The sequence below is a fragment of the Carlito syrichta genome, unplaced genomic scaffold, assembly GCF_000164805.1.
Source record: "Carlito syrichta isolate Samal-C Ts95f unplaced genomic scaffold, Tarsius_syrichta-2.0.1 Scaffold303984, whole genome shotgun sequence".
NCBI lineage: Eukaryota > Metazoa > Chordata > Mammalia > Primates > Tarsiidae > Carlito > Carlito syrichta.
In genome coordinates this window covers 159,381-170,666 of record NW_007248080.1, presented here as the reverse complement: position 1 = coordinate 170,666, position 11,286 = coordinate 159,381, and the positions used below count along the sequence as shown (strand labels likewise).

General features: G+C 39.0%; 1 protein-coding gene across 5 annotated transcripts; it reads right to left on the bottom strand.

Moving 5' to 3' along the window:
- Positions 1-788: 788 nt before the first annotated feature.
- ZNF181 (zinc finger protein 181) lies at positions 789-11,266 on the bottom strand. 5 transcript variants are annotated; one of them, XM_021712990.1, is made up of 5 exons: positions 11,193-11,266; positions 10,341-10,415; positions 4,323-4,443; positions 3,978-4,064; positions 789-3,007 (listed from the first exon to the last, which is right to left on the bottom strand). In XM_021712990.1, the coding sequence occupies exons 2-5, from the start codon at positions 10,347-10,349 to the stop codon at positions 1,542-1,544; spliced, it is 1,683 nt and encodes a 560-aa protein (XP_021568665.1). In that variant the 5' UTR covers positions 10,350-10,415; positions 11,193-11,266; the 3' UTR covers positions 789-1,541. The 5 variants fall into 5 exon arrangements, with proteins under 5 accessions (XP_021568665.1, XP_021568666.1, XP_021568667.1 ...); XM_021712991.1 differs by having other exon boundaries at positions 3,978-4,061; positions 11,143-11,217; XM_021712992.1 differs by lacking the exons at positions 10,341-10,415; positions 11,193-11,266 and adding an exon at positions 8,851-8,916 and having other exon boundaries at positions 789-2,778; positions 2,860-3,007; positions 3,978-4,061.
- Positions 11,267-11,286: the final 20 nt, after the last annotated feature.

The window sequence follows — 11,286 nt, the reverse complement described above, 5'->3', positions numbered from 1 at the left end:
CCATAATTATAACCCAGGAATAGAGAAATGGCTGCTGCTGTTACCAATGCTGCCAGCAGTACCTCAGAGACACAGAACTTGAAACTAAACAATGAACATGGAGAACTTGGTTGTTGGCTTTATCTAGACTACCCAGCACATCACACACAAACACACACACACACATACACACAGTTACATAATTAGTACTCATCATTTTCAGCTTTAAAAACCAAATCCACAGCTAAGTCCACTCTACTCTCTTCTTGGCTATGTCCTCACATAAGTTATTTCAAACGTATTTGCTGTCTCTCTTGTCAGATATAATCTCTGTAAGAAAAGGATCACATTTGTTTTGTTAATTATTACAATGGTTATTAAAGTATGCTTTCTGGACACAGTGTTAGTGTCACCTAAGAACTTGTGAAAAATGTAAATTCTTGTCTTCAACTCAAACCAACTGAAACAAAAACTCTAGGACTGAGGCTTAGAAATCAATGCTTTAACAAGCCCTCCTAGTGATGCTGACATACTACTAAAGCTGAGAAGTACTAGATTAAATACCCCATCATTATGTAATACATGAGTGATACTCAAAAAATTTTCCTGAAATGTGTTTATTTAAGCCCATTGCAAATGGACTTTGAAATACCCTCACCAAAATAATGATATTCCTAGTACAGACTAAGCCATTTTCTCTAGGTTCTCTAGTCTCCCACCAAATGATATAGTAAGACTGATCTTAGTACTTCAAGAATTAGTGAAAATTTTGCAAAAAAATAGTCACAGTGAAAGAGTTCGTCATATACAAAATGATTTATTAGATACCCCAAATTTTATTAGCACCATTTTCACTTTTGCAGCTTTAATTTTCTACATTATAACATTTACTATTCCTCTGGGTGACTAAGTATCTTCACATGCCCATTAGATAAAAATAGTTCCTACTCAGGACAAATAAAACTGTAAGCTACTCCTTTAAGAAATGCCTATTTATAATATGCTTATTTGCTCTCCTGTAGAATTTGGTTTACAAATAGCATCACTGCAAAGAAGGTTTACACACAATCCCTACATCCTTCAGGTTGATCTATCATTAATCTCCTGATGTCTAGCAAGATAAGAACTCTTAGTGAACACTCTGCTACATTTCTTACATCAGTTATCTTCAATTTATTTGCTGTAGTGTAAGGGATGCAATTGGAACTGAAAGACTTCCCTCAACTTCTGAATGTTCTATATTCATACAGCTTCTCTCCTATAGGAGTTTGTAAGCAATTCATAATGCTTACAGTCTTTCCTGTATTTGCTACATAGATCAGGTTTTCTATTGTGAATATGCTTGTGACAATTAAGGGATTAATACTGACAAAGCCTTTTCCACAGTTATTGTCTTCATATGGTTTCTCTACAGTATGAACTCTGATAGGCAAAAAGTTTTGCATCATTGATACAGGTCTTCCCATATTCACCATATTCATAGGAATTTTCTCCAGTATAAATTTTTCTGATGTTCAATCATGGAGGATCTGTGGCTGATGTTTATTATGAGTACTGCCACCTCATATTGTCTCTCTCCTGTATGATTTCTCACATGTATAGTAATTAATGTTGTCTAAAGGCTTTCCCACACTCACTGCACTATTATGTATTCTTTGATGAGCAGTAAGATTTGAGCCTTTGCTAAAAGCTTTCCCACATTCATTACATTTATATGGCTTTTCTCCAGTATGAATTCTCTGATGTACAGTAAGGTTTGAGCTACAGCTGAAGGTCTTCCCACATTTAATACATTCATAAGGTTTTTCCCCAGTATGAATTCTGTGATGTTGAAGCAGAGATGACCTATGACTAAAAGCTTTCCCACAAATACTGCATTCGTAAGGTTTTAATCTAATGTGATTTCGCAAATGCATATTCAATGATTCGAGCTGGTTGAAGGATTTCCTGCATTTCTGACATTCAAAGGGTTTTTCTTCAGTATGAATACTCTGATGTTGAATAAGAAATGAGAGGCTACTAAAGACTTTCAGACATTTGTTACATTCATATTGTTTCTCTATAGTGTGAATTCTCTGATGTCGAGTGAGGTGTGAACTACAGCAAAAAGCTTTCCCACATTCACTACACTCATAAGGTTTCTCTCCAGTATGAATTTTCTGGTGATGAATAAGAGATGATCTATGAATAAAGGCCTTCCCACATATACGACACTCATAGAGTTTTTCTTGAGTATGAATTCTCAAATGTTCAATGAGATGTGAAACACGACTAAAAGACTTTCCACAATTCATACATTCATATGGTTTCTCTCCAGTGTGAGTGCTTTGATGATTAGTAAGTGAGGAGACATGGCTAAAGGCCTTCCCGCATTCCATACATTTGTAAGGTTTCTCTCCACTATGGCTTATCTGATGTCGAGTAAGGGATGATCCATGGCTAAAAGTCTTTCCACATTCAAGACATTCATAGGGTTTCTCTCCTGTATGAATTCTCCAGTGACGATTAAGGATAGACTGTTTGCCAAAAGCTTTCCCACATTCACTGCATGTATAGATTTTCTCTCTATTACAAGACTGGTGAAGGGTAAGAGATTTGCTCTGGCTGAAAGCTGCCCCATTTTCATTAGAATTTAAAAGTTGCTTTCCATCACTAATTTTCTCATTTTTTATAACTGACTTTTTCAGTAAGCTCTTCTTCAATATATCATGTGATTTCCCTTCAGCAGAAATTCTTTGTGGTTCAGAAAGAGCAGACTTTAAATGGAAGGTGCTTCTAAATGTGTGGTATTTGTAATCACTTTCCCCAGTGGGGCTTTCTCTAAAGCTGATGGTCACTGGTCTGAAATGTTCTATCTGACTTCCATGCTTTCCCTCCAACTTCTCTATATATTCCAAATTCTTATCAAAATTTGAAAATTCACAGCTTTGTTTTACAGTTTTTTCTAGTATTACTGTTTGGGGTGATTCTTCTTCATAAATATCCTTCTTTACTGATAGTTTCTTGTTTTCCCATCTTGATTCCCAGTCTGAAATATATCAAGAAAACAAAGCAGTGTTTGTTTTTTTACTTGTTGAAAAGAAATTTCTATGGTGGAAATAGAATAATTGGATAAGAAATAAAGCCCCCAGAAAGCACATGGCTCTGACAATACATATAGTTCAATGATTTCTGAGCAATGCTCAAGTGGAACACAGACTCAGAGGCAGGAACAGAGTATGACAAGAGAAATGGGTAAAACAGCATGTGAAAAAATAAAATTATCAAAAAGAATACGTGGAAGGTATTCTGGATTCCAGCCATCATTTTGTGTCTATACTCATTGTGTGAAACATCACATTTTGTCTTACAGCCTTCACCTCCATCCTTTAATTAATTTCAATTTGCTGCCAGATTAATATGTTTAAAATGCAGAATTGATATTACTACATTAAACAGTTACAATAACAAAAAAAAATGCTCTGTATGGCTGACAAAAATTTAGGCTGAGTTTATGAAGTATCTGTGTGCATCATATGCTCATTTACTGGACATTAGAAAATATTATTCCTAGTAACATATTCTTATGTTTCTTATATGTTTCTTACTTCCTCTAACACTTATGTTCATATCTGTTCTACAAAGTTCTACTTTAGAAAAAAAAAAAGGTAATTTTCCATCTAACTGACAGCTTTTCTTGGCCTAAAACTATTGGTGTGTTTTTCCTTAAGTAGACTCAGGAAAGAATAATTTGCCTTATTTTGTCTTGAATACAAAGTAACAGTTTGAATTATTTGACAGCAAACCCTCTAACTTTGATTAGATGACATGAGAAGTACAGACAGATAATATCAGCATGGACGAATGATCTTTGTAAAATCTAAGCTAAATATGCCTCAATTTTGCTTACATCTGGGATCTCTGAAGACAGTAGCCCTAAAATGCCTACACACACACTATAAACATTTTTAACAAAGACCTCCTTTGTCCCATTCACCATGATTCACCTGGAAACATACCTTTTGATAGTTTTTTCTCCACCATCCAGGGCTCTTTTCCATCCTCCAATAAAGTGATCACATATGGTTTAGTTACGGAAAGACCTGCTTACAGGAAGAATACAGAACTTATTTAAGTTGTGGTCCTCAAGGATGAGATGCTATCAGAAGAGAAACCAAAGGAAAGGTTGAAGGATGTTTATTGAAATGGAAAGATAAGCTTCAGGCAGGGTTCAAAAGAGCTGTACATTTTCTAGGGAATCTGGTAAGCAGGAATTCAGCCATTTTACTTAGGAGGATCTCCAGCAACTCAAAGTGACAAAAGAAAGGTGCCCCCTATTGTAATGAAAGGAGAGCCAGCCTTACCTAGAGAAACGAGGTTCTTGTAATTCTGGACCATCACATCCTTGTATAAATTCCTCTGAGCAGAATCTAGCCATGTCCACTCTTCATGAGAGAAGTCTATAGCCACATCACTAAATGTCACCTGAAACAACAAATATATTCAGGCTCAGTCACAGCCCTTACCTCTTTTATTACTGTACAGGAGGTAAATTTACCCTGGTTGTGGAAAAAATGGAATACGAGTCAGGAGTTGTAACAACGATCATGAATCTGATCTCAGTTAAGTAATAACTAGATACTTATGTGCTTGGCATTATTATACAATAAAGGTAAGAGACAAATGTAAGAGCTTTGCTTCAGGAGAATTAATTCTGTCAAAGGAAATAGAATTACATACATTTTTTAAAAAACAGCATTCAACATTTGACCACAGTCAAGTATTTAGTTGTATCTTTTACACTTTAAGTGCTAATAAAATGGTAGCCTCTCAAATGGAACTCAAGATGATCCACTAAGGTTCAAGAAAAATGGGTTCAGAGAAAAAGACATCTTTAAAGACTGATAGACCTACTTTGCTATGGTTTGACTGTCCCCCAAAAACCTTGTGTTGGAAACTTAATCACCATTGTACCCACTGTATTAAGAAGTGGAACTTTTAAGAGGTCATTAGGCCATGAGCACTCTTCCCTCATTAATGGATTAATGTCATCATGAGAGTGGACTACTTATAAAAGGACAAGTTCAGTACCCTTTTGTCTCTTTCTTCTCTCCTCTTTGCCCTTCTGCTATAGCAGAAGTCTGAATAGCAAAGCAAGAAGGGCTTCACCAGATGCCTGCCCTTTGATCTTGAACTTCCCAGGCTCCAGAACCACAAGAAATACATTTCTATTGTTTATAAATTACTCAGTCCGTGGTATTCTATAACAGTAGCCCAAATGGGCCAAAACATACACATAACTGATTCATGAACAAAAAAGGAAAATATATTCATGGTATGTCCTTAAATCTTGTATGGACAGTCACTCAATAAAATAAAAATAATTTTGAGACCCCTCAGTGAAAAAACTGAAGGATAGTTTTATGCCACAGATAGTCCTTAAATAGGACCTTAAAGAGAAAGAATAAAGGGGTACATTTCAAGGGAAATAGTCTAAGGAAATGCTCATAGATGTGCTTAGAAATCTCTTCAAAAGTACTCATTCACAGTATTATTTAAAATAGCAAAACTTTAGAAAAAGTTTAAATGTTCAATAATAGCTTGTTGATTAGGCAAATTATAAAATGAGCAAAAAATATATGCATTTAAAATGGCATTATTACTACCTTTCATTTGTGAAATAAACATTGCTTGGCTGTAGTACATTTTACTCTCCAAGAGTGGTTGATTCAATATTGTATTACTTTATTTGGATATATCACATGTATGCTCACCAGTGATACTAGTTTTTGGTTTTAAAAGCAGAATTTGCTTTTGTCAAGTGTTGGGGAAATAACCAAAAATCTAATCGCCTGCCAGTGTAGAAAATCCTCTCCACAAATGCAGAAAACAGTTGTATTATTGAATAATATTTATTAATTAATTTAGATTTTTTGAATAAGCATTAAATCAGAATAAGCATTAAGTCACACTGCACAGACAATCCACTACAAGATTACAAAGACAGAAATAAATCTCATCTTTCTATAAAGTCAGGCAGATACAATCCATTACAATGTAGCTTTCAAAATAAATGATAATGTGTCCTCAAGTAAATGACAGTATAATTTGCTACACAAAATTCATCCTAAATTTACATGTTAATTGGAGTGGCCACTGTGTTAGTTAATTGACTTTATTTCAAATATAAATAACATCTCCCACATCTTTATGAGAAGCAGGTCATTACAACTTGGAGCCAGAAGCCTAGGCTAAAATCACACACACCTAGACACACAGCGAGAGAGGGGAACTATCTTCTTTGCTGTCTTCACTTCAAAAAGATGACTCCAAGGCCCTGAAGAATTTACTATTAAAGCTGGCAAGAGGCCAGGCATGGTGGCTCAGCCTGTAATCCCAGCACTTTATGAGGTCAAGTCAAGAGGATTGCCTGAGCCCGGGGGTTCAAGACCAGCCTGGGCAACGTGGTGAGACCTCGTCTCTACAATAAATCACAAAAACTAGCCAAGTATGGTGGCATGTGTCTGTAGATCCAGCTACTTGGAAAGCTAAGGTGTAAGTATCTCCTGAGAAGCTGCGATGGCCATGAGCATGCCACTGCACTACAACCTGGGCAACAAAGAGTGACACTCCAATTCAAAAAAAAAAAAAAACTGACAAGAGTCTTACTTAGCTTTTAAAAAAGGTCTACATGAACCTCAAAGGGACATGGATCAAGGAAATAGTCTAAGAAAAAGGTTGAGGAAGGGGGCATCTCTCCCTTTAGCATTAGGGAAAATTCTTTTTTAAAACTTTTATTTACACTTATCCAGGTATTAGGGTTATGCTAGCCTTATAATATGAACTGAAAATCTACCTTTTCTTACTTTCCAAAATAGATTTTAAATGATTAGCTTTTACAAATCTCACCTAACAACCCAAATACAAAATTCAACACCATAAATGTATAAAACAGTTTTATTCCACAAATGCAAAGTTATTTACTTTGGTTTGAACACATATTAATGAATATCACTGTATTAACAGCTTAAAGAAGAACACCCACATAACCTTATCAATAGATACTCTAAAGTTCTTTATTTGCAGCAGGGTTTGTTAACTTTGAGCTACTGACATTTGGGTTGGATAATTCTTTGTTGTAATGAGCTGTCCTGTGCATTGCAAAATGTTTAGCAGCATCCCTGGCCCCTCTCCCCACTAGATGCCTGTAGCAACACCATCCCACCTCCACCCTAACTGTAACCAAAAACCCCCAAAATGTCTCTAGACATTACCAAATGTCCCCTCTGGGGTGGGGGGTGGGATGCAAGATTGCCTCCATTTGAGAACCACAACTTTAGAAAATTTGTGCAGGTCTCTACTTATGTTAAAGGTATTTTTCTCAGTTCAGTATATCTTCATTTCTACCTCTTCCTCTGGTGCTATGGGCCACCAAAACCCAGCCCCAGCCTTACCTCCCCAGAGATGCTTCTTTCTTACCCTTCAATTGCCTGGGCAGCCTGGAGTGTTCACTTATCTTTGTCCCAGAAAGAAGAGAGGATATCTGTCCTAGCACTTATTTTAACATCTTATGCTTTCTTACTTTTCTACAAGTTCCACAATGCTCAATATAGTAGCTACTAGCTAATTTATCTATGTAAATTTGTATCATTTAAAATATAAAAATAAGACAAGAAATTCAGTTCCTCAGTTGCTCTAGTCACAGTTCAAGTATTCAATAGTCCTATGGAGCTGGTGGCTACCATACTGACCAGCACATATACAAGTGGAAACCCAAAATAGCCCAGAATTTACTTATTAAAAATTGCGTATTTATTCTTACATCTTTACACTTCGGTCACCTTCAAAGTACTCTCTGTTTGATGCAAAATACCTATTGAGATACTTTTTCCATTATTCTCAAACAGTTTTTGAACTCGTCAACTTTGATGCCTTTTAGTGCTTCTGCCGTTTTTTGCTTTACCTCTTACACATTGGCAAAACGTTTCCCTTTGAGGACTGTTTTCATAAGGGAAATTTTTTTTTTTAAGTTGCTTGAGGTGAGACTTGGTGAACAGGGAGGGTGGGGCATGGGGTTCATGCTGTCTTTGGTCAAAAACTGCTGAATACTCAGTGCAGTGAGAGCAGATGTGCTTGTAAATCACCCATCATGATATGGGCAAATGCACTGAAAGAACATCCAAAATAAATTCACTGAAGCTGATTGAAGCCTCTCAAAACAATACTAGCTGGTATGCTGATGCTGATGGGTTTGCAGAACACTTACGTAGTAGGGGAAGCCTGTTCTACAAGGGGCCTGCCCTCCAAAAAATAATTCAGACTTTTGGGGGTTCCCCCTCATATAGAACATTTCTACTAATGTATAAAATTCAGACTGGGTGTGGTGGTTCACACCTGTGATCCTAGCCAGCACTCTGGAAAGTTAAGGCAGAAGGGGTGCTTGATGTCAGGAGTTCAAGACCAGCCTGGGCAACAAGGTAAGACCTCATCTCTACAAAAAATTTAAAAATTAGCCAGGCACAGTGCCAGCTATTCAGGAGGCTGAGAAGGGAGGACTGCTTGAGCCCAGAAGTCAAGACTATAGTGAGCCAAGATCATGCCACTACACTCCAGCTGGGGTGACAGAGCAAGACCCTGTCTCAAAATAAAATTAAAATAAATAAAATTAAATAAAGAATGCTCTCTTACACAATACTGCACTACATCATGAAGCCCTGTGTGTCAGTGTACACTCAAGTTCATGTACAATTTTTCCTAACAGGACTTCATTAGTGTTTAGAAGATGAATCAATGAATTATTTAGGTATTACTTCACTTTAGCTTTTACTATTTTAAAAAATATTTTTTTAATTCCAATTATCTAATTTTCCCAAGAAAACATCTGCAACTCACATCCTCTCCTGTGGAAGCTTCACCTTCCACCCAATGATTCTGCCCTGTCATTTTCTTATTACTTATTTTATTCATTCAACACTTATTTACTAATCATCTGTTTTGTGCCAGGTACCACTCAGGGTACTGAAGCTATACCAGTCACAAAAAAGAAAAAATATTCCTCCCACCAGGAGACGATGAGTACATACATATGCTAAACATATAGTATATCAGCCAGTGAGTGATATGTGCCACAGAAAACAAAGAAGTGATGGAGGAGTGGAAATGATAACCAAGGGAAGGTGACTGCAATTTTCAAATAGGTGCTCAGGGAAGTTTTACTGAAAAAAGATACAAAGATACCACTGAGCAAAGATACAAAGGAGATAAGAATACAAGCTTATGCATAACTAGGGGAAGAACATTGCAAGCAGATGGTACAGCAACTTCCAAGGCCTGGAAGTAGGGGTTGGGGTTCACAGAGATGAGGAAGCAGAGAAGGAAGGTGGGATTACAGTAGTAATAGCATAATTGTACAAAGTTTTTTTTTTTTTTTTTGAGTTGGAGTCTCACTCTGTCATCCAGACTGGAGTGCAGTGGCCGCTTCCAGCCACCGCAGCCGCTACCTGCTGGGCTCCAGTGATCCTTCTGCCTCAGCCTTCCATGTAGCCAGAATTACAGGCATGCGCTACCACGCCCGGTAGCGGATTTTTTTATTTATTGTAGAGATGAGGTCTCGCTGCCCAGGCGGGTCTCGAACCCGCGGGCTCAGGCAATCCACTCACCTCAGCCTCCCAAAGGCGTGGGATTACAGGCTGAGCCACCGAGATCGGCTTGTACAAAGTTTTATAGGTCGTTGTAGAACTCTGACTTCTATTCTGGGTTAGGGCCACTGAAAAATTACAGGTTAAGGAATGACAGAAATTTACATAACAATAAGATCACTTCAACAGCTGTACTAGGAATAAACTGAAAAGCAGTTAAGAGCAGATGCAGGACATGGAGCTAGGAGGCTATTGCAATAATCTAGGTATCTTGAACTGGGGTAGCAGTGGTGGTGGTAGTGACGGAGTAGCCAAAGATCAGATTCTGTATATATTTAGATCCAACTAGACTATCTGAATGTGAATTATAAGTGAAAGGGAAAAATTAAGGACAACTCCAAACATCTCTTGACTTCAGCAACTGGAAGGATTGATACATCTTTGACACTCAAAAAGCAAATAACCTAGAATTCCAAATTTGCATTGTGAAATGTCATTTTAATTTTTGGCTCAAGACTCTAGAAGGTCTTCGAGAAGAAAACTGTAGGGAACAAAAGAAACATTGAGTAAGGAGGATAGCATACCGGGCTCCTGTGGGCTCCATCCTTTCCTACAACGAAAGGAATCATAGATCCAGTTCCTAACTGGACGGTTAAGTAGGAACTGGCAGGAGAAGCAAAGCAGTCACTCAAAGAGTGCTGATAAGAAAGTGTTTCAGGAAGATGTGGGGACATACCAACTTACCTGAGACATTACTTTGCAGTTTTCAAGTCCACACAGTCCTCTTTCCAGGCTCTTGTCTTAGAGATCAGCAGTGTCCTGAGAAGGCAAAGAAAGCAAGAAAAATCAGGCTTATCTTGCAGCACTTGTGACACATCATAATGGAAAGAATACACAGGGAATCACTCTCTGGAGCGCCCATCTCTCCCTGTGAGATAACCAAGTGTTTCCTGTCACGGAGTAACCATTGACCGTAACCATTGACCATATACTACCTGCAAGGAAAATCACTATTCTGTACATAAAAGGCTCCTAAAACAACGGTAACAACAATTTTAAACGTCAGTTCGTTCAGTCCTCACACTATGCACGGTGCAAATTCCCGCTGTTCCAAATACTCTTTTTTTTTTTGAGTTGGAGTCTCACTGTCGCCCAGGCTGCAGTGCAGTAGCACGCTCACGGCCACCGCAGCCCCGACCTGCCGGACTCAGGAGATCCTTCCGTCTCGGCCTTCCACATACATCTTTTTTAAACGATGACAAAACCGAAATCCGTGGGTACGGAAACCATCTGTTCAAGGTTACACAACTGGAACGCGTCCGCTTCGTAGCCAGGTAACATCAAAACTGTATCAGGCGTTTGCCTGGAGCGCGCACCGCGTCCGCGCAGGCTCTCACCACAGCTCTGCGAGGCGAGCGCCTTCGTCTGCAGCAGCACGGCCCGAGGCCCAGGAAAGCCCAGGCCCCGGCCCGGGTCACGCCGCTGCGCCAGCCAGCTCCGGACTCCCCGTGCTGAGGCCCGCCGGCCGCCCTCCCGAGACCCCCACCTTGGTCGTCCGCGGACCGGCCCGAGGCCGGAGGCGTCCAGGGCGGGCACCGCCGCGTCGCGGGCGCGCTGGGTCGCTGGGAGCGGCAGTGGCCGCCGCCCTCCGGAGAACCACACGGCCCAGAGTGCCTCCAGGGTCCGGGAG